Source organism: Aspergillus welwitschiae, assembly GCF_003344945.1.
Source record: "Aspergillus welwitschiae strain CBS 139.54b unplaced genomic scaffold BDQ94scaffold_7, whole genome shotgun sequence".
Lineage (NCBI taxonomy): Eukaryota > Fungi > Ascomycota > Eurotiomycetes > Eurotiales > Aspergillaceae > Aspergillus > Aspergillus welwitschiae.
In genome coordinates, this window is record NW_020798701.1 from 15,069 (window position 1) to 38,273 (window position 23,205).

General features: G+C 48.4%; 11 protein-coding genes across 11 annotated transcripts; 6 read left to right on the plus strand and 5 right to left on the minus strand.

The window, feature by feature from the left end:
- Window positions 1-106: 106 nt before the first annotated feature.
- On the minus strand, window positions 107-1,769 carry BDQ94DRAFT_185234 (uncharacterized protein). The gene has a single exon (XM_026774830.1). The coding sequence runs from the start codon at window positions 1,585-1,587 to the stop codon at window positions 196-198; it is 1,392 nt and encodes a 463-aa protein (XP_026629069.1). The 5' UTR covers window positions 1,588-1,769; the 3' UTR covers window positions 107-195.
- Window positions 1,770-2,831: 1,062 nt separating this feature from the next.
- On the plus strand, window positions 2,832-3,845 carry BDQ94DRAFT_167682 (alpha/beta hydrolase; the record flags this gene model as incomplete). Its single annotated transcript, XM_026770867.1, has 1 exon — window positions 2,832-3,845. One exon carries the CDS (start codon window positions 2,832-2,834, stop codon window positions 3,843-3,845), a length of 1,014 nt encoding a protein of 337 aa, XP_026629070.1.
- Window positions 3,846-4,296: 451 nt separating this feature from the next.
- On the minus strand, window positions 4,297-5,624 carry BDQ94DRAFT_157660 (polysaccharide lyase family 1 protein; the record flags this gene model as incomplete). The annotated part of the gene is made up of 4 exons (XM_026768788.1): window positions 4,297-4,697; window positions 4,761-4,929; window positions 4,995-5,061; window positions 5,140-5,624. The coding sequence occupies 4 exons, from the start codon at window positions 5,622-5,624 to the stop codon at window positions 4,297-4,299; spliced, it is 1,122 nt and encodes a 373-aa protein (XP_026629071.1).
- A 1,365-nt stretch (window positions 5,625-6,989) lies between these two features.
- On the minus strand, window positions 6,990-8,718 carry BDQ94DRAFT_185236 (exo-polygalacturonase A; the record flags this gene model as incomplete). Its single annotated transcript, XM_026774831.1, has 6 exons — window positions 8,182-8,718; window positions 7,898-8,112; window positions 7,748-7,820; window positions 7,339-7,685; window positions 7,168-7,269; window positions 6,990-7,106 (listed from the first exon to the last, which is right to left on the minus strand). Exons 1-6 carry the CDS (start codon window positions 8,630-8,632, stop codon window positions 6,990-6,992), a joined length of 1,305 nt encoding a protein of 434 aa, XP_026629072.1. The 5' UTR covers window positions 8,633-8,718.
- Window positions 8,719-10,155: 1,437 nt separating this feature from the next.
- BDQ94DRAFT_167685 (Zn(II)2Cys6 transcription factor domain-containing protein) lies at window positions 10,156-11,826 on the minus strand (the record flags this gene model as incomplete). The annotated part of the gene is made up of 6 exons (XM_026770868.1): window positions 10,156-10,223; window positions 10,277-10,593; window positions 10,663-10,931; window positions 11,047-11,095; window positions 11,194-11,661; window positions 11,720-11,826. The coding sequence occupies 6 exons, from the start codon at window positions 11,824-11,826 to the stop codon at window positions 10,156-10,158; spliced, it is 1,278 nt and encodes a 425-aa protein (XP_026629073.1).
- Window positions 11,827-12,169: 343 nt separating this feature from the next.
- On the plus strand, window positions 12,170-13,120 carry BDQ94DRAFT_167686 (aromatic alcohol reductase; the record flags this gene model as incomplete). The annotated part of the gene is made up of 2 exons (XM_026770869.1): window positions 12,170-12,202; window positions 12,254-13,120. The coding sequence occupies 2 exons, from the start codon at window positions 12,170-12,172 to the stop codon at window positions 13,118-13,120; spliced, it is 900 nt and encodes a 299-aa protein (XP_026629074.1).
- A 1,457-nt stretch (window positions 13,121-14,577) lies between these two features.
- Window positions 14,578-15,207, plus strand: BDQ94DRAFT_167687 (uncharacterized protein; the record flags this gene model as incomplete). The annotated part of the gene is made up of 1 exon (XM_026770870.1): window positions 14,578-15,207. One exon carries the CDS (start codon window positions 14,578-14,580, stop codon window positions 15,205-15,207), a length of 630 nt encoding a protein of 209 aa, XP_026629075.1.
- A 382-nt stretch (window positions 15,208-15,589) lies between these two features.
- On the minus strand, window positions 15,590-17,503 carry BDQ94DRAFT_157662 (DUF3176 domain-containing protein; the record flags this gene model as incomplete). Its single annotated transcript, XM_026768789.1, has 1 exon — window positions 15,590-17,503. The coding sequence occupies one exon, from the start codon at window positions 17,501-17,503 to the stop codon at window positions 15,590-15,592; it is 1,914 nt and encodes a 637-aa protein (XP_026629076.1).
- Window positions 17,504-18,580: 1,077 nt separating this feature from the next.
- On the plus strand, window positions 18,581-19,274 carry BDQ94DRAFT_167689 (CBD9-like protein; the record flags this gene model as incomplete). Its single annotated transcript, XM_026770871.1, has 2 exons — window positions 18,581-18,623; window positions 18,676-19,274. The coding sequence occupies 2 exons, from the start codon at window positions 18,581-18,583 to the stop codon at window positions 19,272-19,274; spliced, it is 642 nt and encodes a 213-aa protein (XP_026629077.1).
- A 798-nt stretch (window positions 19,275-20,072) lies between these two features.
- BDQ94DRAFT_185240 (TPR domain protein) lies at window positions 20,073-21,877 on the plus strand. Its single transcript, XM_026774832.1, has one exon. It carries the CDS (start codon window positions 20,097-20,099, stop codon window positions 21,810-21,812), a length of 1,716 nt encoding a protein of 571 aa, XP_026629078.1. The 5' UTR covers window positions 20,073-20,096; the 3' UTR covers window positions 21,813-21,877.
- A 283-nt stretch (window positions 21,878-22,160) lies between these two features.
- On the plus strand, window positions 22,161-22,960 carry BDQ94DRAFT_157664 (phosphotransferase family protein; the record flags this gene model as incomplete). The annotated part of the gene is made up of 4 exons (XM_026768790.1): window positions 22,161-22,280; window positions 22,329-22,521; window positions 22,582-22,832; window positions 22,892-22,960. The coding sequence occupies 4 exons, from the start codon at window positions 22,161-22,163 to the stop codon at window positions 22,958-22,960; spliced, it is 633 nt and encodes a 210-aa protein (XP_026629079.1).
- Window positions 22,961-23,205: the final 245 nt, after the last annotated feature.

Sequence of the window (23,205 nt, forward strand, 5' to 3'; positions counted from 1 at the left end):
TTATCCTCATCGTCGTTTATTCGGGCTGGATGTTGAGTGCTAATTGGCGCGGTAAAGTCATGTGGCGTGCGGCTGCCGCTATCTTTGCCCATAGTTTTTCAAGGGTCTCGGGATGTCGGAAAATTTTCAATTTGTTTCCGGAAAGCATGGGACTGTTCTTGTAATTCAAAATTGAAGTGTGGGGCATCTAGAACCTCATACAAGAAGCAACAGCCAATCCTTCTGCAGCATGTGCGATAGCCAGAAGGAGGTGGAGTTACCACTGTCTCGGGCATCCCAAAGTTCTTCAACAAGTTGAAGAGCCATTAAATTTGCGGGTATGCGATTCAAAGAGTAGATGGCCCGCAGTCTGTCACGCACTTTATCGCGCAGGAGGTGATGCGACTCGGTCAATTCGGACCCGGCTGATAGAAGAGCAAGGGATTGAAAATTGAGATAGTACGAGGACGAAGGGATTAGCATCAGATGACGAACTGTTTCTTCGGCGTACCGTAGGATCAATGACTCTTGTGCTTTGGTCGAATTCGTATCCGTAGAAAGACTCCTCTGTGCATGTGCACGAGATTGATAAAGGAGAACAAGACCGTGGTTGCGGAACGCTTCATATAAGTGGACCAGGTCGGGGTTATTGGAGTTCGTCGTCCAGTTACTAAGCTCCGCCTCCAGCATATCTTCTTGGGCGAAGTTGCGTCTCTGCGGCATATCATGTACCTGCCGGCAATATCGTCCGACATTCGCTATGGTAAGTAGTAGACGGCTACATGTTCCATACATTGGGTGGTGCCAGTCACCCATCCTGCGCACCGCGAGAAATATGTTGAATGAGTTGACACCCTGTAATTCACCGGGCTTTACTAAGAACGAACTGCCCATGTCCCAGTAAAGATAGACTCCCAGGCAGAGTCGAACCACAGGGTCGTTAGTCGTCGACACAGATGTGTCTTGGAGCATACTGTTGATCAAGGCACAGGCACCGAATAAGTGCTGTTTGCCATAGTCCTTCGGGTCAGGACCAGCAACTTGCATAAGAGACAACAGCATTATGGTCAGAAAGTGCGTGTAATGAGCACGTTGGACTTGATCTATCTCTCTTCGAAGGCAAGCTATGGCTTTGCCACGTTCCTCAAGGGCCAGAATGGGGGCTTGGACCGGGAAGTACTGTTCATGGCTGGCACTGATTGACTGGATAGCATGGAGAAGTGCCGGAGATTGGGCAATGTCTTTCAATATAGGAAAAGAGAATGGATTGTTCTCAGGATCTATAACGAACGCTTGGCTGACTTTCTCCAGGTAATACTGTAGTAGACGTCGATTGACATGTGTTTTAGGCTGCAATGAGAGCCACGGTGCTTCAACTTGCCACTGTGTTGGCCGCGGTGCCGACGAACAGACAAGGCCTCGACGCTGACACCGCTTGCACGTTGGATAGGCCTCATCGCATTTGACCCGCTTTGTCTTGCATTCTCGGCAGCCCAGTTTGCTTTTGTTTCGCGCTCGGTTCGGTAAAGTCTTGTACTCCTGCTGCGTGTTCGGATTTGAAGATCCGCTGACCATCACTTGTTTGAAACGTAACCGTTGGAAGTCCATATCTGGTCAGATAGACTGTTGGCTTCCTGAGTTGTTCTACGCGTCTCGTGGTGGCATTGGAGACGAATAATCGGGTAGAATCTGAAGGATCGCCACGAGGGTTGCCGCAAGTTAACGTTAACACCACGGGATTACTAATATCGTTCCGCAAAAACAACATCAAATCGCTTCAGATTTTATGTACCATAATCCGATTTCATTCTCAAACTTCTTTTGGTATAAACGACGCGGCTGCAATCACTCCGCCCCGGCACTGACCGTGTCTATATCGCGCGCATGTCGATGAGATTGCCCTGGTGGACTACGGAGCGGCCGAAAAAGTCATCATCGCCTGAGAGAACAGCACAGAGTATCCTTACTCAGGTGCAAGCTTGTGCCAGGAGTGGGGCCTCTTCTTCTGTCTGCGGCCGGACGCAGACCAGTGATTACTTTTTCATCGCATAGTTGTATAGCATGAGATAATTTTGGTAGTGCCCTGAGTGTATACCGAGACTTTCGGTATGAGATGACTCACTCTTTGTTATACCTAATGGGGGGCGTTTGTTGTCCAATGAGAGGGGCGGAAAAATGATATCGCCATCCGTTTAGAAAATAGATGGGAAACCAATTATCAAGGTGTGAATTCAACATTTGGCCACCAAGGCGGGTAACCATGGCTGTGTCCATGGAAACAGCGAGACCTCCCCACTATGGTTTTTCCCTTTTTTGGACAGATTGCGAGGGTCCATCCCAATCATCCGATTAGCATTTTCAATTGGCGTGCTTGACTCCACCAATCTCGAGACTTGATGAGAAAAGTAAACACTGCGTAGATACTCTATGATGTCTAGAACTCTCTTTGACTCCCAGTATCCTACGATAAACCTTACATTCCGGGCCACCTAACCTAGTGAAACCTTAGATAGTAACTACGGGGTACTTGGCTTAAGTTTATTCTGTGGGGGGTCTTCATCGCCCCGCGCCAGGGGGTAGCTGCAACATAATGGTTGCCTACAAATTTTCAACGTAGAGAGTGCATATTAGCAGCCCCTTGGATCCACTTGACTTTCCTCTTCTGTCAATAATGCGAGTTTGAACGGGCACGTTAGAGAAGGTTTTGGCTAGCTTATGCCACCCCCGACGTACATGAAGTGATGATACCCTGATAGTTGAATACACCTACGAGTAGGCTTCTCACTCATCACGCGTCGCCTTTGAAATTACGAGGAAGCAGGCTTCCGCTGAATATCATCACAACTGTCAAGATGGAGGCCTTGACCTTGGGTGCGACCGACTTATCACGGTTCGACGCATTCTCCATCATCTCCGTCGGCTATAAAACAGTTAGCGACCATACAATCACCGTGGACGTGCTCTATCCCAAGATGTTGAACGAACCAGCGCAGCAGCAGTTACTCTCCGTCCCCCGACCAGTCCTACTTCGCTATCATGGTGGCGGCCTTATTGCGGGCTACAGTCTCTTCCCTCCATTTTTCAGCCCGTGGTATCTCGAACTAGCGCAGGAATACTCAGCCATCATCGTTTCTCCAAATTACCGACTGTTGCCGGAGTCTTCTGTGCCGGATGTGCTTGAGGACGTGGAAGACCACTGGCAATGGATGCATCAATCGCTTCCCACCCTACTGCAGCGAGAAACAAATGGTACCGTGAAGGCCGATCTGAGCCGGATAATGACAATTGGTGACAGTGCTGGCGGCTATCTCAGTTTGCATATGGGTTTAAGTCACCCAGACGAGATTCGAGCGGTCAATGCCGTTTATCCTATGGTCAACCCGAAAGCATCCTACTTCAACAATGGCCAGGAGCGACCTGTACTCAACCTCCCGGCTTATCCACCGGATACTCTGAGATTACACCTAGACAGTATTAGGAGACAGGAGGGAGTTACGCAAAAGCCTGTGATTGTATCCGCTGCCGCTGACGCTGATCGATTCCGCTTAATGTTTGCGGCATGCCAGCATGGTCAGATAGGCCAACTTTTCCCAGCAGCTCCCAATAGTCCCTATCTCCTTGGAAGACTCGATGCTGGGGCACAGTTTCCACGCGGTGGAGTCTTGATACTCCATGGACGGGATGACAGTGTGGCCCCTGTTGAGGAGAGCTACATGTTACAAAGAAAACTTGCCCATGTTGACCCTAGCCTCAACTTTCGACTTGTCGTGCGGGATGGAGAGCATGGATTTGACCACCTGGCCAAGCTACATGATGGTTGGCTGTGGGATGCAATTCAAGACATTGTTAGATCCTGGCTTGACTAAATATTTTCACTTTTGTCAAACGTACGATGCCTAGCAATCGCTACCGTACTTAAGGCTGTTGCTTTGCTTTTTTTTCTCTTCCCGTGGCGTGTATGTTCATCGAAAGGAAGGTTCATATTGTTTGTGGTCGTGATTATCGGCTACTGATGTGGGTAGTTGGAGCAGAGAGGGAGATGATTTCAAGTTGGATCTAACCAGTTTGGCTGCTTCACGTGAAGGAAATTCCAAGTCTTAGAGCTAGATAGGAAGTGTCGTATGCTATTTTAAAACGAATCATAGTCTGTTGAGGCGCGTGAAGTATGTTTAATGAAGGATACTGCAGAAACGAGGAGAATATTGGTTGCGCGCAGAATCCAGATATATTAGATACATTAATCAAACTTAAGTAACTTACAATCCACCTCCCTGCTTGATACAGACTGGAACACGTCCAATTTCAAGCATCACAGCTTCAAAGACGCCCAATCCCACAATTCTTAGGAACATAAGCGAGAGCATCCGTCGCAGAGCCGGCCGGTGCAATAGTCAGTCCGGCAAAATCCTTGAAAAAGCCAGTTTCAGAGCTGCCAAAAGCACCGGATTTGCTATAGCTATTGGCCTGGCAAGCGCGGCCCAAGGCGGACTTGCAAGATGCGGCGTTGGCTTCGCTGGCGCTGAAGAGTTGGTTCTCGGGCTTGGCGGGGGCAATCTCGACAACATCTTCGAAGAAGCATCCCTCGAAGAGACCGCGGCCCTTGTCACCGCCCTCGATGGCGTGTCCAGGGATGGAGGACCAGACGCTGTTGACTGCGTGGAAGAGGGTCGTGCCGGAGAGAGCGGGTCCACGGCCGGTGGTGTGGTAGACGTAGTTGTCTGTGAGTGAACACGTATGTTAGTCGAATAGATGCTTCGTTTAGGTTTTCATGGGACACGTACTCTGGAAGGTAATTTGGTCCCCAGGGCCAACTAGCTCCATTGTCCAATAGTGGTGGTCATCGCAGCCTGCGGAGTGGGTGGTTACGCCGTTAAGGAAGTTGTTGGACCAAGTCATGCGGGTGTTGGGGTGGAAGCCGGTCACGTAGTGTTGGCGTCCGGTGAGGGAGGTCTAATCCATAAGTCAACGTGAGAAACTCGATCATGACTATCAGATGATGGAGATTTCTGTCTTACCTCGCAGTGGTCGATCCAGATCAGATCAGCGCCAAAGAAAGTAAACGCGTCGCCACCCCAGACAAAACTGTAGTGAAAAACGTTAGAACACATGGTGTGTCTCCCAAAGCATTCGAGAACTCCTAGTTACTGGGATGATACATACCCAGGGTTGAGGTTCGTAATCTTAATGTTCTGCACGATGATATTGGAAACACCACCCTCAAAGTAGAGACCCTTTCCGCTGAGCACGCCCTTGTCTCCCTCACCAACAAGAGTCTTGTTGGACTTGATATGAATGCCATTCTTGGCAGCGTTATCATACGTGATGGTTACGACGGGATTTTTACCACACCATCCATTGGAGTTGATGGCCAGCTGGCAGGACTTCCCAGTACCCCAGGGTGCGCATCCATCCTCGGTCGTGGTTCCCTCGGTTCCGATGAACTCAAAGGTCTTGGTGAGTACGACGACTTGGGGTTCGTCGCTCTCGAGCAGGGAGACAAGCTCCTCGTTGGTTTTGGGGTAGCTGGGAGTTATATCGCCGCCGCCTGTCACGCCGGCTGCGAAACCCTGGGCCGCGCCTTTAACAACATTGGCGCTAGCCAAGGCGGCATTTAGGCAGAGAAGTTGGAGGAAGGGGACCTTCATAATGGATAGGGTTTTGGAAAAAGTATAGATTGGGTTGACAGATGTACCGTCCAGAGCTCCAACCCTTTATCTTTATATGTATTCAAGTTCACCTAGTGACATATAGAAGCGAAGGATTGAATTTTGCCGAAGAATAGAGCACTGGTAGCTACAGGGCCCACCATTGTTACAAAGTGATCATAGTTCCTTCGGCCAAGAACTGCCCTGCCCCACTGCAATGCGAACCAAATGCACAAGTAGGAAAGGTCTGCAGTGACAGTGGTTTCAGATATATGTTGTGCACATCGCGCAATTCTTGAACCGAACTCCTAGCTCTACGTATTGCGGTTCACTATACTGGTCTTTCTTTAGATGCTTGGAAGGATCATGGGCCTTCGCAGCACTTTGTGGGTCTGATCATTCGGACAGTTAGAGGTATTCTACGGACTTATTGAGCCATATCGGTCTGTTGTGCGCTCACTTACCGAGCTACCCTAAGCTCCATTCTATAAGACACCAGAATATCTTCATAACAGTGGTTCCTTATGCAGAAATTTGCTGGCCAGTTTGGTAGACGGTTATGCCATAATCAGCTGGTCCGTGGTGGGTCTGGAGGACCCTGAAACTGGAAGAACTAACTTAGAATAGTAAAATTCTGGGGGACCCTGACCCACTCCCCCGAGACAGCCACGCGGCTTTCCACTGAACAGCGGAACGGGATGTCACCTGTCAGGGCTGAGAACGAACAGGCCACGCCCATATATCACGACTGTGCATATATCTCCATCAATTCAGAATGTTCATATGATCACATGTCATTGCAATGATGTATATCCAAATCTATAACATACTAATAATCAGTTGTCTCAATGTTTCAGGTCAACTCTACTACCAATCCATCCATAGTAACCATGCTAACCATACTAACATACACCGCGGGGATTACTCGGACCCCAGTCGGAATAATTACATGCAAACGCTCGAAATTCTCCGACGATCTTGATCCTTTGCTTGCAGTTAACCCACAGAGACCTAGAAGAGGGTACTCTACGAGCTCAGGCCGAGGCCGTCAGCTTTTAGGTGCCCGTCACATGTTTTACTCTCAATCTGGCGAACCGGTGACAGACTGGGTTTCTAAACAACAGAGCTGCGATCTGTGAGACAAGGTCTATGCAGCTTCCAGTTTCTGCTTTGTTCCTTCGAGTATCCTAGATTACACGATGCCACGGGGAAAGATATCAAGGTATCAACATGCGGGGTCAGATGTGTTACTATCTAGATCCCAGATAGAGAAAGACCCAAAGGGGGGATAGGTAAGGCCACGTAGGCGGCACAGGATCAGGGATAGTGCCTGGCTACTGTGAAAGACAGAGAGGTACCCCGAAGTCAGGCACACGTAATGTCCTCCAAATTCGAATTCCCCATATTGTTGCAGGTGAAAGTGGGAGAGTCACCACTGGGTGGAGTCACCTTGATGTCTTGGACAGTGATATTATGGCAGACCTAGCAGCTGTTAGTGGCCGTAGGTCAATCTGCAATGCAAAGTTGCAGCAAAGAAACCTACATCCGGACTACTACATGTCAACTCTCCAATCTCAGGATCGTACTTCTTAGATGTCGTTCCCTTAAAGTCCTTGAAAAGTACATCCTCAATGACGAGTTTTGACTTTGAAAGACCGATCAGCTTTTTCCTTTTATTGAATCTTCTGCCTATCAGGAGCTTGTAAATACGTACAGGATATGAATCGCACATCGTTTGGTTCTTCGACTCATAGCACTGCGAGACAGAAATGACGCGGTCGTTATTCTCGCTTTGCATGTGTTCATAGGTAACGTTGCGGACGCGGCCTAGTCCTCCACCGCTGGTTGAGCCAGACGTATCGGGAGGAACACCAGGCCAAACCTTGATTCGGGCCAAATCTGATGCATCTGTCATGGAGATGTTATAGACGTACAGATCTTCGACGATGTCCGTTTCCCCTTGGTATTGACCCAGGCTGCCGACAGAAATACCGTGGGACCCAGTGCAGTCGAGATTTTGGATGACAATCTGGGTGGAGTTGGGTTTGAAAGATACACAGTCTGCGGCGAATATACCATGAGTGACGTTTTAGAGAATACCATCAAGGAATGCCATGGCTTACCGTCCGTGTTGACAATCCTTGAGTCTTGGATCACGATATTCGAGCTGCGGTATATGTCCCAGCCATCTGTGTTCTAGTCACAGTACAAGTCAGGTTTGGTTAGCAGTGGGCTATAGCAGAAGGAACCAGGGGTGATATGATAGGTCGCACCTTGGCTGGAGCATCCGATATCTCACTTTTCACCAACATTGTCATATTACTGATGAGGATGTCCGTGGAGTTCGCAATGAGGTTGAACCAATTCGGGGAGTTGAGCATCGTGAGCCCAGAAATGGTGGCATGATGCAGCCCGTCTGTGCCCAGGAGGCAAGGACGCACGACACTGGAATCTTCAGCCATCGCACTCCACCAGTATTGACCAGCTCCTATATTAGAACATCAAGGTCATTAATCTTTCCCTAATAAATCCAGCATCAAGAAGAAAATTTATTCACCATCAATCACCCCCTTCCCATCGCCATAGATGTTCACGTTATCGCCTCCAAATCGCCAGAACAGACTGGCAGTCTGGAACGTGTATTGAAATGCCTGGGTTGACCAGAGATCGAGATCTTTTTTGAAAGTGATGTTGCCCCAGATGGCAAAATCGATGTTGTTTAGGAACGTGAGATCCAGTGCGGTTGCGATGACAAAGTCACCCGGTGGTAGAAAAACGGTGCCTCCATTGTTGCAAGCGTGGGCTGCGGCAAGAATACCAGGGCCAGCATCTGTTTGGTTTGGCTTGACCTCACAGACATTGCTTGTGCTGTTCTGGCGTCTAGAGGCGGGCTTGAAGTTTCCCAGAGATTTTGGATATGCAGAGATCGTAGGAGCAGAAGGAGATTTGCTAGACACACACAGCACGGGAAGATTAATAAGTAGAGTCCCTAGGATGAGAAGCTTCATGATGAATTGGCTTGGAATTGTTGCCTTTAGGAACCAAGGTATTAACGAGGTACAAGGAGTGGTATTTGAGGGTAAAGTAGAATTTGACTGTCGTGTCGTGACACCTCAGCCGAGTAATTACCCATGAATATTGGCTGCTCCGAGATTGCAGATAACAGGCTAAATCGTAGGCTATGGGTATGGAGAAACATCCCCGAACTAAGCAGATGTCAAGTGGCAGGACCTCTCTTGGCAAACAGCATGCGGACGGCAAGCTGTTTCCTTCCGAGCGTATAGAATTTACATGGCATCAATCGTGCGTTGTAGTACCTGCCAAGGAATGTTTTCGATGCCAACGTGGCTGAAGTAGCGGCCAGCACGTGGTAATCGAAAACGAATGGCTTTTCTCATACATGAAGAAGCGCTTAGGATAGCTCTGTTTCAATCACTTGCTGACTGGATTCCTTATGACAATTAATACATCCAATGCATTTCCCATTTAGCCTGGGGGATCCGTCTACGTGCCCGGTTTTCTTGTCGGAATCTTCCACATCACGAGCCAAGAAGAGCATACACGGCATGCAGCTTGAGCTTTGGGTAATTCTCCACCAATTAGTTGTGTTAGATCCTTGTAAGAAGTCCACGGGTAAGGCTGCCCGTGCCGCGCTGGACCCTTGTTTGCCGTCCATGCCGGACCTCGGAACGATCTCTTTCGGTAGGGTGGACGTTAGGGGCCATCCATTTACATTCGACCCCTTATGATGAACTTTGAACCCAGAGCGACCAGTAATGCCAACTCAATTACAAAGTTCATCATAGTGGGATTCTCGCGAAGTTTCATGTGATCCAGCCAGAAATCTACAGCGAGCGGGCCGTAGTTTGAGCACAGTCAATCCCAAGGCTGCTACTAGAGAAATTATCGCAATCGACCTCTGCACACCTACCACGAGTATTCACGTCCCAGTTATAAGCCTGCACCTATCATCTTGATCGCGGCCGCTTTGGCTATTATTCTTCATCACTGAAGCCCTGTATCGCGAGAACGAACTGTCAGATTGTCGATGACTGGGTTCTAGTTTGTGGATTACGTTTTCCAGGCTTGTGTAAAAGCGCTTGTTTATCTTTTTGGACATGCCCCTCTGCTCAATTTATTTTGACGCTAGGGATATAATTTTGAATGTATGCTCGTCCAATCATCACACCTTACATCGCCCTTTTTTACGTCACTCGGTATATATTAGTAGTAATTCCCTCGTCGTGCCTCGGCCTCGGTTGTATAACCCCCTTCTTAACATAGGTCCTCCTAAGGCATTGCTATTTTTGGCGTCGCCAATTCGCTACCTTGTGGAATCCTGGGCTCGATCTTCGCATATCTACGTGGCTCCATAGCTTCACTGACATATAAGCGTATGCTACGCGCTATCAGGACATCGACTACAGTTACTTCATATTTTACTTTGACTCGATTGTTCGGTCTATTTATGATTTAAATAGACGTAATCTGCTTCGGTGGCTATCTCCTGGAATTTTAAGCTAATAGAATGTTACCTGCCCTCGATTGATTTTAATATTCGCGGCGCCGTATCCTCATTGAGAAGGCCTAGGTAATACTCTATTCTCGCACAGTTAGCCAACCCAGTCCTAGACGCTCTTGGGTCAACGTACCGCAACATAACCACCTTGCGTTCACCATTTGTAAAAATCCTCTCAGAATTCGTAACTTTCTCAGTGCCTCATTGGTGTCAGTTTCCATCCATATCCTCTCTGTCACTATGCTTGCCGCTTTGTACACAAGAAATGTGATAAAGGGAGGAAAGCGATCCAAGTCTAAGACTTGTGCACCACTAACAAAGGGGTCGACCATGTCAGTTATGGTGGTGAGAAGGGGGTTTATAGATGATGTGGCAAGTGTTTGGCAAGTTAGAGTTTGTGCATCGGTAATCTGGACTTTGGTACCGTTCTCGTAGGCTAGCAAAATACCACTGTGCAACATCAGTATCGATGGGAATATTTCAAGGAGACCTGTAAAAGAAGAACGCGGCTCAACTAACGTCTGACAAAGTCCTAGCCCACCGGAGTATATCTGGTCCGCATCTTCAACCTCTTCGATTAAGAGCGTGCGGAGGGTATATGATGTCTCAACCAAAAGCCTTATTTCTTCTGTGTTGAATGTTCGTTCTGAAGTGGGGTTTTTTAACGCATTGTGAATGTTATCAAGAAGTGTGGACGCCTCGAACAGACGGGAGAGTTGCCAGAGAGGGTTTCCCGTGTCTTTGTCGATGCCGGTGGGCCAGGGGCCTTTGTTGGGATCATAGATACCCTTTAAGGTAGAGTAAGTGAGAAGTGGACGATGTCCAGATTGTACTGTTATATATCTATAATGTTGTCAGGACCAAGGGAAATTATAGGTTTGAGGGATGAATGGGGACCCGTACCTGTCCAAAATACGGATTGCGCACCCGACTAGTACGGCCTCCTCCCTCGCTGACTCTTCGTTAGTAGACGGTGAAGATGATGGAGGTGAGTAATCATGAAGTTTAAGTGCATCGGCAGCTCTGACAGTAGTCCCAATAGAGATGTACGCTGCCGGGTAGAAGCCATGTGCAACTTCAAACAGGGTGACCAGTGTCCTTGCTTGGACGATCTTGAGCGAGGTAATACCGAGTCCTTCGATCACTGCGATCCAGCTCTTGATATGTAGGTACGTGGACTGAAGACCAGACAGAGTCCCGTCCCCTGAAGAGGGAGGCGGGGAGGTGCAAAGCAAACTAATACAAAGGGCGAGAAGCGTGTAATCCAGGGAAGCTTCGTTCCAGGATTTCGGGAGCTGATCCTGTAATGTTAGTGCGATAATAGGGAACCAAGGATGGATGGATTGGATGTATGTCGCAAAGATATCGCTCGGGGCTGATGTGAGTTTCGTAGCAATAGCGTCTTTGATATGGCCAGAATTCAACACTCCAAGGTGGAGCTCTGCATCGAGGGGGTACGATGGTGTCGAGCTTGGAGATGATACCACCTGTCCTTCATAGTGACAGGCTTGACGAAGTCTAGAGTCTGTGTTAGTGATTTCACGGCATCAAAATACCATTTCAAGCAAGCACTTACCTCCGACATAGTCCGCATTGAGGAGTAGCCCTGTCGCATCGCCTCTTCTGCGATCTACATCGTGCGCAAGCCTTTCCGGCAAGCTGCACCCGACGGCGAGCATTCATGCTGACGAGTTTATCCTGCTTTAAAATTAAGGGTTGGATTGCGGGATATTGGGTAACGTGAATCCGCATTGTGGCGGGAATTTCCCGGTGTTGAATGTTTAGTCAGCCAGAATTGCGGTCACCGCTCCGGCGGAGTTTGTCGGGTTGGAGCGGGAACAGTGCGGACTTTCATGGATTGAGGTGCGGATTCAGAGCGGACCCTTAGCAAGGTGATTTGAATGCTTTGTAAGAACTGTGCTTGAACATGAATATATAATGGTCTTATGCTCCGCGATAGAATTCTCTCTGTAACTCATTTTCTATTCCTTGAAGCGCACCCAGAATAACATTGGTTTTCAGCATGATGCCTAAAATTGAAACTGTTGCTATCGCTGGTGTAAGTGCGCCAAAGAACCTACAAGAGCCAGAGGCTGATACATTTTGATAGGCATCTGGCACCCTGGGACCCCACGTGTTCCAGGCACTTGTCAATGCAGGCTTTCGGGTCTCGATTCTCACTCGTTCTAACAAGCCGGGAGCATATGCTTCGAACATCAACGTCTTCGAGGTTGACTTCAATTCAGTGGAGTCGTTAACCTCTGCACTTAAAGGTGTGGACGCTGTCGTATCCACTGTGGGTGGTGCAGCAGTCGACAATCAAACTGTGCTTATCGACGCCGCCATTGCCGCAGGAGTGAAGCGTTTCATTCCGTCCGAATTTGGCAATGTGACCACCAATCCAAAGGTCGAAAAATTTCCAGTTTATAGCTCCGTGTTTAAGATCCGGAACTATCTCCAGGAAAAGGCAGCAGCCGGACAGTTGTCATGGACAGTCCTTGCATGCGGCGCCTTCTTAGACCTCGTTTTGAACACTCCAACTTTGCTGGACTTTCAGAACCACACTGTGACTATTCTCGACGAAGGCGACAATCGGATCAGTTCTACCAGCTTGCCCGCGGTGGGGAGAGCTATAGCTGCAATCCTGCAAAACTTTGACGCCACGGAGAACAGAGTCATGCATGTATCAGAGGCAATTTCGACTCAGAACCAGCTGATTGGGTTCGCAAAGGAGATTCGGCCTGATATCGAGTGGAGCATTAGCAAAGAGCAATCAAGCCTGCTTTTGCAGGAGAGTCTGGAAGAATTTGGTGCCGGTGACTTCAGTGTGCCTACCTTCATGAAACTTCTGAAAGGTACCGCTCTCGCCGGTGATACTTATGGTGCCGCATTTGATGTTACGGATAACGAGTTGCTTGGTATCAAAGAATTGGCACCAGCAGACCTGAAGAAACTTATCGCCGAGAAGCTCGCCTAAAGTGGAGTGTGCTTTACAAAGCTAAAAATTCGAAGTTCTGAGCTGAATAACAAATTTCATTTGAAAGCACTGTCGTATTGAGCCATTTCAATTACTTTCTTGTGATATATGCAGTAATCGGAGATATGTATATAGAAATATTCAACGCACGATATGATGTCTGGGGCTAGAGTAAGAAATTACTAGACACAAAATAAATACAGAGAAGAGTTTCACCCAATACAAAGTGATTGAATCATTCTGCGCTTTGACATGCCATGCCTTCGTAGAAAATGATACTGTACACCTCAACTATGCCCTGAACAGGTAGTTCTGGCCATAGAACCCGGGATAAATGTGCTTGGAGCTTTATACTAGCCGACATAAACTGCAGGGGCAAGGAATCTGCCTGATTTACATCTGTAAGATAGTTGGGCGAGTGGGCCCAGGACAGGAAATTACTTCAAGCTACTCCGGGTGCCAGATTATCCAGGAAAGAATACCTGATTCCTATAGAATATTCGCAAGTCCTATCTAGGTCATTGAGCCTTTTTCTGCTGTGCAATTGAATGGGGAGTCGGAACAGGCCTTCAACACCATGACGGTGCGCTCAGCTACAGGAACGCGTGCTAAAATCAATTAACCACTTTCATCTGCTAATTATAAAGAAATACCATACATCAAGATGGGTTTCAGCCGTTGTAGTGGGGAGAACGCCGATAAGCCCCTGCGCAAGTAATCGGACTGGGCCACAGACGCTGTCGTCTCGTTCAGGAAGTAGTCGCGCGATCTCGCAAACGTTCTGAACATCCCTATTCTTTTCAATAAGACCAAGACTCCAGAATGAAGTCCTCTCAAGGCCAACTATGATAGTCAGTATTAGGTAATGCGTTCAGACGAAGGACTGTTACCAATCTTCACATCACCGTCAAGTGTGATGATCACTTCAAAGCACTTGAGATTGTCATGAATGATATTCAAATCTTTGTGGAAATAGAGAAGTTCCTGTAAAGTCTGCCTAGTGACACGGTATTACTTCAGTCCCACATTCAGAACTTCCGGGTGTGTAGTAAATAGCCGAAAGAAACAGAGACTATGTACTGCAACTTACTTTCCAGACCAGGAAATTCCAACCCCAAGTTGGGACTCTCTTGATGTTGGAAACCATACAACCTCTTGAACAATATCCGCTATTTCATAGAATATTCCCAGGCAAAGTCCAGGGTCTACCTGATTGAAATGAGAAGGACGTCGCGGAAACTTCCCCATTAGTATGATATACTTCGAAACAAGGGTTACCGCACAGCTATGTCAGTATATAGTCCTATTGCTGAAAAAAAAGATATAAAAAGCCCATCTTCACCTGCACACTCTGTACAACAGAACAAAACGTCCACTCTCATCCTTTCGCAACGACCACAGTCAAACCATAATCTCACTTTCAAAATTCAACGACACCCAAAACTGCACCCATCACTATGTCTCAAATCCTTGTCCCCGAGGTTTCTTTTGTCCCCAACCACCTCCGCACTTTGATCGGTAACCTCGAAATCGAATACCTGGAGTTATGTGGAACCCCACCCCGACCAACGCAAGACCACATTAGCGGCACCAACATCCAGCTCCTCACCAATGTCTGGACACTCCACATCCACACCAAAGATGACATGGACACCGCCTCCATGCATCTCATCATTGATACTCCACCCATCAGGGACACAACTCCCTGCCGCATGAATGTCACAGTGACTGACGTGCGCAACAGCTCCCCCGATGCCCAAGACATCCTCAAGCGCGTGCGCATCAATAACGTGAACCTAACCATCGACGGTCTCATGAATCTGATCGTTGGTAATGACCTTGATAGATATAATTATACCAGTTCTCATGTTCATGAAGAGCGCAGGTTTTGGTTCAAACGGTTCATTGAGGCACTAGCGGAAGTTCGGGATATTAATGGAGGAGAAAAACGGGACGCTCTCAATGCTGTGACCTATGTTTGGAAGGGTGAGGGGACTGGCATTGGGGATCGTGTAGATCTTGCGTATATGGCCAACGTTATGCGGGGACATATTGATTATCGTGTGAGAATCCCTTTCCGTGAATAATGGTATGGACGGAAATTGATTTGGGGGAAATGTGTCGCTTGCGTGTGTGCGCTTGAGAGTGGCTTTGGTTCTTAGGCTAGGGTACTAAATTGTTGCAATGCCTACGAATCAGATTCTCGGAGTATTAACTGTGCATTTCTAGTAGACCATCATATGATGGTAGTGATCGCGTATCTCCCTATGTAGAGGCCTTGTAATATTGTCAACTGATCTAGTAACAAGCAGTGTACGTGGGATGTGTATATCTTAATTAGATATCCGAAGGGTTGTACTTCAACAGCATATTTACTTCTTACTACAGCAAATGCTGTGAGGTATGGGATAGCAGATCAAAACTCTCATCCCTCTTCTGGACTACCATATACACTGATTACCTAACTCATCATCCCTTCTTGACCCCATCAACCCTCAAAGTCAACGGCTCGCTCTCCCTGTCCCACGAGACAAACATACGTTTCGAGACCTTCTCCATCTCAGCTTCCCTAAGTTTCTGTAGGTCCGGATGCTCAGGCCCCTGCGTCACACGACACGCTAGCAACGCCAGCGCTGATGACTTCCACAATCCCACTCCTTTAGCCCTCGCAGTATGCGCAACAATCAAAATCAAGAATAAGATCGACAGGATAGTGATCACAATTGGTGCCACGGCCCAAAACCAGCGCACGGATATATACGTCTGCGTGGTAAATGCCTCCCCGGTGATTGTGGTGCTGTTCGGCCCAGCGCGAATTCCCTTTGTAATTCCAACAGCAACGTTCTTCATAACAGGGCTGGTACCTTTCCCCTCCTGCACGGAATACGTCCATCCAGCTTCAATTTGGTCAGAGAGTGATATTGTAGATGTGAAAGAGTTGAGGATTTGCAGCACAGTATTTCCTGAGATGGCGTAGGAGCCGTTGGTTGCGAAGCTCGGGGTGGAGCTATTCAGCGGAGCCAGCTCATTGGGGTAGAACATTTGGAAGTATTTGTTTTTCGTATAGAGCTGCTCCGTCTCAGAGGCTGCAAGTGACCGATGGTCAGAGCTGTAGCTGTTGTTTGTGTATCTCTGGGCGCAGAAATAAAGTGCGCATTCAGTGATTTGTGGCTTTGGTTCCAAGACAGTATGGTTTTCGGCCGTATATATTATGTAGGGGTCATCGTATATCGCCGCTGCCAGGCCAACTATTGGGTTTAGGATCCCAGCAACCCGAGGCCCTTGGGAACTGCTGAGGTTTAGGCGATCCATATCAGTAGTTGCGAATGTCCAGGTATCCTTCTCGAGTTCAATTGCGTTTTCAGATCCAATGTCTACAGTAGCTGCTTCGAAGATGTCCGGCGTTATCTGTAGGTCTCCCGGAGTTTTGTACGTGCAATTTGGCTTGGCCCCTCCATATGCGGTGCCGTTGAAAAAACTGGCATACGAACTGTTTGTGGAGAGAGCAGTGCAACTCTGCCTAGATTGCGAGGTGACATCCTGGCATTTGCTGCATGCCCCTAGCGTGTCGAAAGTCGGATACTTGCACGAGCCTGTACTGCAAGTCGGCTCCTGGGTATTGTCTGATCCATAGATACTTTGGAGAATGAGGAGACTCATAGTATTGTCGCTGTTTGCGTTGCCGGGTACGTAGGCCTGAGCAGTTTGCAGTGAAGCAGTCTCATTCAAAGCGGGAACGATACGGGAAGGAAACGTGAGAATCTGCTGGGTCAAGGGATCGAGTGCGGCCGAAAGAACCAAGGTAACTGCGCCGAGCGTAGCCAGGCTGGGACGGTTCGTGGTGATCAGCTGCAAAGAACCCCAGCTTCCTTGGCTGGCCTGATCCAGAGCGTATAGATCGTATAGCCGTCTTTGGCTGCGATAGTGATTCCATTTGAGTTGACTGAGACAAACCCCAACCGGAAATAGCAGTGTAGCTCTGTTAGCGGTTGCTACCACCGCGACCACTGCGTTTGGAGAGACTCTGTATGCCCAGTCGGCGTAGGACATTCCATCCAGGTGGTTTAACAGCACGATCAGGATGACCACACATGCAACACTCAAAACAGATGCGCCAATTTCCCATCCCCAGGATAATAAGCCACTGGGGGCCGTGCTCTTCTTGGTACCTGGTCCATGAAGCTCCGGGGGTCCCTCAACTTCACGAAGTAAGTATTTCTTAGATGATCCATAGTCGGGACTTGGGTTTCTCTGGTTCGTGTATGTCTCTCTTGAGTCGGAGCGGGGATATTCACGATCGAAATCTGGTCCACGAAGGGAGTGCTCCAGAGACCTGTTAGATTCTCTCGATGGGCGGACTGGACTTGGAGGACGCGAGACCATGATCGTGCTCAATGCTTCTCTATCTTCTCAGATCGCGCGATGTGGTTGTGGTTGTACTTTAAGAATAATCTGCCGGGAGTGAAAGCACTATATGGGACAGCCTTGCAGTGCCCTACTTAGCCGGAGGGCTTAGCGCTTATTCTCCCTGCCACGCACTAGTCGATCCCTCAAGACTGTCAGCGAATGAACAGCTACGATGCTTCAGACCCTCTTGAAGGATATTATCATCTTGTATGAGCCACTTTTCTAGGTGTCTTGGCGCCCAGTTTACTTGGACCCTCCCTCCTTTTTGGGAAGTCAATCTCACTCACCGTACAACTGTTCTCCAGCTGGCACAGCGAAACTGATTAACTGGCCTAAAAGAGTTAGACTAAAAGCAAATAATTCTTAGAAAGGTCAGTCTTGGAGAGCTTGTAGACGATCCTTTCGAAGTGCCTCATGTCCTGTGTGCTGCCGGTATTATTTTCCGTGTTCACATCACGTGTAATAGTTGTTGCCGATATGAAACCCTATGATCGAACTTGCAGTTTCTCTTCCCCGACGACCATACATTCTCTGATGCAACCAGTAAAGATTGCAAGCAAAATAACGCTCGAAAATACGCGCAGCTTCTTCTATCACGCCATAAAAACGTGACAGATTAGAAAATATCGACTTTACTTGGGCAGGACGGAAGTCAAAGCCAGAGCCGTGCTTCGTTCAAATCTCGCCTAAATGCTCGTGATCGGTTTACCATGTGTACATAAAAGCCTTGTGCCTTTTGCTTGTCTGTCTGATTCTCTATAAATGAAACCTTCTGCTTCTGAGTTTCCCTGCGTTCGCGGTGACCTTTCGGTCGGGCTAGATGCAAGGGGCCGACATTCCCGAGGAATGCGCTTCTTGAGAGAGCAGTTGTTATGGAATCTTTGGTTTCTATGTCTCACGATTATTCTCCAAGACATACCGTATCTTGTTCCTTATGCGTGGTGGGTCCAGCCAGCCACACCGTCCTTTGTTACTGTAGATCATACTATATAACTCGCGCTCGATCAATATATCGTTCCCTTCCAACCTAAGTTTCCAAATCCACTAACGAAAATGCAATTATTTCGTCTCCTCCCAGCCGTAGCCCTAGGCTCAGGTACGAGCACCTTAAGGACTCCGAATGAGTCACCAGTCTAACAACCATGCAGCTCTAGCTACCGCAGATATCGTCACCTACTCCCCTCCAACCGAGCCAGGCCTATCCTACAGCGTCACCATCCCCAATACCACCGCCGCCGCTGGCTCCGGCCCCATCTACCTACAAATATCCGCCCCGACAACTCTACAATGGGTCTCCTTAGGTGAAGGCGCCCAAATGGCCTCTGCAAATCTCTTCATTCTTTGGGCTGCCTCTCCCACGGACGTCACCTTGTCTCCCCGTTCCAGCTTAGACGGTGGCCAGAGTGAACCTCAATACAACTCCCATGCAAACGTTACTCTACTCCCCGGCTCTGGGATCGACAACGGCGTGATGATTGCCAACATCCGCTGTGATAACTGTCTCTCTGCCTGGCCAACGCCTGCTGCACCTTCAAGTGACCCCAGTTCTACATACACCTTGGACCCTGAGGGGGCCTCGACACCTTGGTTCTGGGCTTCTTATACTGGACCTCCCCTCAACAACCCCGACCCTTCTGCAGACCTGGCGATGCATGATGATTTGGGTAGCATGCAGCTCGACTTGAGTCGAGCACAGTTTTCGGTCTCTGGGGCTATGGCAGATCCATCATACAACCCCTTTCAATAAGCCTCGGCGAGTGAAGCATGAGTCGGAGTCTACCTAAGATTGGATAATTTCTTGTCATTTTCGGAATGGCGGAATCCGCGAAAAGCAACTGAGCTGGGAGATGGGTTAGACAAAATCTAGGACTAGTAGAAAGAGAAGAAAAACTATAATAGGCCGAATCCCGTAGGGCATGTTCTTTTATGACAGGTTCGGGATTATGCGCATCTTCTTACTCAGCGAAAGCAATAAGTCGCCGTGTCCGAAGTGCTACTTCCGGCCTTTGAAACTCAAATCATATTGGTCGGGCATCCGCCGGCTTTTGAACCTAAGGCAGTCCCCTGATTGTGGGTTGATGGATACTGAAGGAGATAAGCTTATGACAAATTTATCTGATAAGCACTTCGTATATCCATATGAAGTCTCGTGCGCAAGACAGGCAGAGACTAATATGCGCGTCTCTCTGTTCATCGGAGCATTCAAGAAACCGTATACTGTACTGAAAAATACCTTTAAGTTCTGGATAGTCTCCTATTTGCCTTGGGTACTAGTAGACGTTCAAGTCTGTTTAAAGAGCATTATACCTTCAAACGAGGCAAATATAGGTACTATGTACAAACCCAGTTGAATGACCAAAGGGGCGGCTGTAGGCCAATCGGCGTTTGATTCGGCGTTCCAACGGGCATTAAGGAGCCCCAGTGGAGCCATTGCGTCTCACGTGAGCAAATATGCCATAGTATATATTGTTCAATTGTGTTTAGCCAGCAACTCAGACGATTCCCATTCATTATTAATTACAGAGCAGAAGTCGCACTATATTTACAAGCATCAAGTCAAACCAACTTCATGATGTCCTTAGTCCCCGACTCCGTGATCCCATGCCCTGCCACAGACGACTACTACAACCTTGGCACATACAGTCGACCCATCAGCACTACGAATCAAGATGCGCAGATCTGGTTTGACCGCGGCCTCATTTGGTGCTACGCCTTCAATCACGCCGAAGGCTATCGATGCTTTGAACAGGCAATAGCCCATGACCGCAACTGCGCCATCGCCTACTGGGGCCTAGCTTACGCGATGGGACCAAACTATAACAAAGCCTGGCGTCTGTTTGATCCAGTGGACCTCAAGCATAGCATGAAGCTGTGCCATGAGGCTACACAGAAAGCTTTAGAGCTCTGTCAAATAGCGTCCGTTACGCCCGTCGAGCGCGCACTTATAGAAGCTATGCAAACTCGCTTCCCCGTTGACCATCCTGCCGAAGACTACGACCAGATCAACCACGCCTACGATGCAGCAATGAAGAAGGTCTATGATCAGTTCCCCACTGATCTCGATGTCATGGCTCTTTACATAGACGCAAAGATGCATACGGCCCAGCGCAAGATGTTCCACATCAAGACTGGTTTCCCCATCGAGACGTCTCCCGTTTACGACGTGCAGAAGCTTTTCAAAGATGGCTTGGCCCTTCCTGGCGCAGATACTCATCCGGGTCTGCTTCATTTCTGTATCCATTTCTGGGAAATGTCCGCCACTCCGGCCGTTGCGCTTCCCCCAGCAGACGCTCTGCGCCATCTTGTCCCTGACGCTGGGCACCTGCATCACATGCCTACTCATCTCGATGTTCTGGTTGGCGATTACCGTCGCTCGGTCGACTCAAATACTGCCGCAGTTCAAGCAGACGAGAAGTTTCTCGCGCGTGAAGGTGCGAAGAACATGTATAGTTTCTACCGTCTTCACAACTACCACTCGCTCGTCTACGCAGCAATGCTCTCCGGCCAATCCAAAATCGCTCTAAGAGCTGTAGACCAGATGGAAGCATCGATCACAGACGACGTGCTTCGGGTAGACTCCCCTCCGCTAGCAGACTGGCTCGAGTTCTTCAAGTCAGTACGCGTTCATGTCTACGTCCGCTTCGGACTCTGGGAAGAGCTCAAGGCACTCCCAATCCCTGAAGATCAGGACCTCTACTGCGTCACCACAGCCATGACACACTACGGCAAAGCGGTCGCGTTCGCAGCTACGAACAACGTTCCGGAAGCACTGAAGGAACGCACTCTCTACCAAGCGGCCGCTAAACGTGTTCCTCCCAGCCGGAAAGACTACCCGAACCTGATCATTGATATTCTAAAGGTTGCAACCGCTATGCTAGACGGCGAGATCGAGTACCGTCGAGGGAACTTTACGCAGGCGTTTGAGAGTCTGCGGGAAGCGATTCGTCATGACGATGCGCTGATGTATACCGAACCTTGGGGGTGGATGTTACCTACGCGACATGCATATGCAGCCTTGTCGCTGGAGCAGGGCCATGTGGAGGACGCTGCGAGGGCGTATGCGGAGGATTTGGGTCTTGATGCAGAAATTACTAGAGCGCATCAGCATCCGAATAATGTGTGGGCGCTGCATGGGTATCATGAGTGTCTGATGAGATTGGGACGCAGAGCAGAGGCACTTATCATTAAACAGCAGCTGGATGTTGCTTTGAGTGTGGCTGATGTGGATATTAAGTCTTCGTGCTTTTGTCGGCTGGGTGTGCAGGGTTCGCAGTGTTGTTCGTGAGTTTGTTCGGGTGTATATAGAAGAGTCTTATAGAGAAGGTCCTCGTGTAAATTGATTGAGTATCAAGGATAAATGCATGCGCCATATCAAGTAAAGTTCTTTTTTCCTCTTCGTATATATTTTGTCGCAGCAATCTAGTCATCATATGTCTTCTGTCCGATGGTTGGCTAAGATGAGCACAGTGCAGCGCCAAGAGGCGGAAGCACTCATCCTACTTGACCTCAACTCTTCGCAGTGACGATGCATTCACATTCCGTCGTATTAAACCATCAACCTTACCCAGAGAAATCCCTTGACTCAGTATCAGATCCCATCGCACCATCTATCCCCATGCTTGGCATACCAGCCATGCCCACCGAAATAACCGTGACCCCATCCGAGATCGAATTCCTCGAAACACTACAAGAATCCAAGAACTCCGTAGTATTCAAAGTCACCTTCCAGGGGAAACCATGCGTCCTCAAAGTAGTGCGTATCTCCCGTCCCCAAAGCTACTCATATACCTCCCCCTAATAGCAGCAGTACCACGACCGCGGCCCATCAGAATTCGACCCACCAGACCGCGAAGTCAACCTCTTCGTCGCTCAATCAACAGCATACCAACGCCTGAAATCAAAAGAATTCTGCAATCGAGGCGTCATCCCTGACTCCTACGGGATTATCAGAAACATTCAACCGGCTCTTTGGCCAGGATTCGGCATGTTTCTCGGTGATAAACTACCACCCAATGCGATTCTCATTGAATATATCCCGAATATGTAGGTGATAGGTTTATCAAACTATTGGGAGCGACGTATGGCTGAATTTCGTCGGATTCTTGATGATATTCACGAGGCGAATGTCCTGCATGGTGACCCGATGCCTCGGAATATGATGGTTTCGGTATCGGGGGATGAGGAAAGGGTGCTGTGGGTGGATTTTGATTCTGCGCAAACGTTTCCAGAGGATGGGAGTCATCCGAGACAGAAGGTGTGGGTGGAGGGAGAGGATGAACTTGTGGATTGTTTTATGGTGGCTTTGGTGAGGTCCAGTGTTTTGGTTGTGTGTAGGGAGATTTTATCTGCTGACTGGGTCAATAGGGTGAGGATTATCGAGATGGAAAGCTGAGTCGGACAGTCTCTTATTACTATGATTGTTTTCCGATTTGAAAGAGACGAGTTAGATGGTTTCAATATGGCTTACGTGAACTTATCTTATTCAACTCATTATACGAACGTCTAATTTACTTTTCCACTATCGAGTGATTATCATATGGTAAAGTGTAAGTATATGTGTTGTGATCTATCTGGGTTATTCTATTCTAATGTCTCCTTCCTATTGAAGTTGAACTGGTCGGTCCGTAAACAAGCCAACAATAATGAGACATGATCTCGATTCGCAAAGAGGCAGATAG

Coding starts and splice junctions, on each gene's coding strand:
- BDQ94DRAFT_185234 (XM_026774830.1), bottom strand. CDS start 1,587: ATGGACTTCCAACGGTTACGTTTCAAACAAGTGATGGTCAGCGGATCT.
- BDQ94DRAFT_185240 (XM_026774832.1), top strand. CDS start 20,097: ATGATGTCCTTAGTCCCCGACTCCGTGATCCCATGCCCTGCCACAGAC.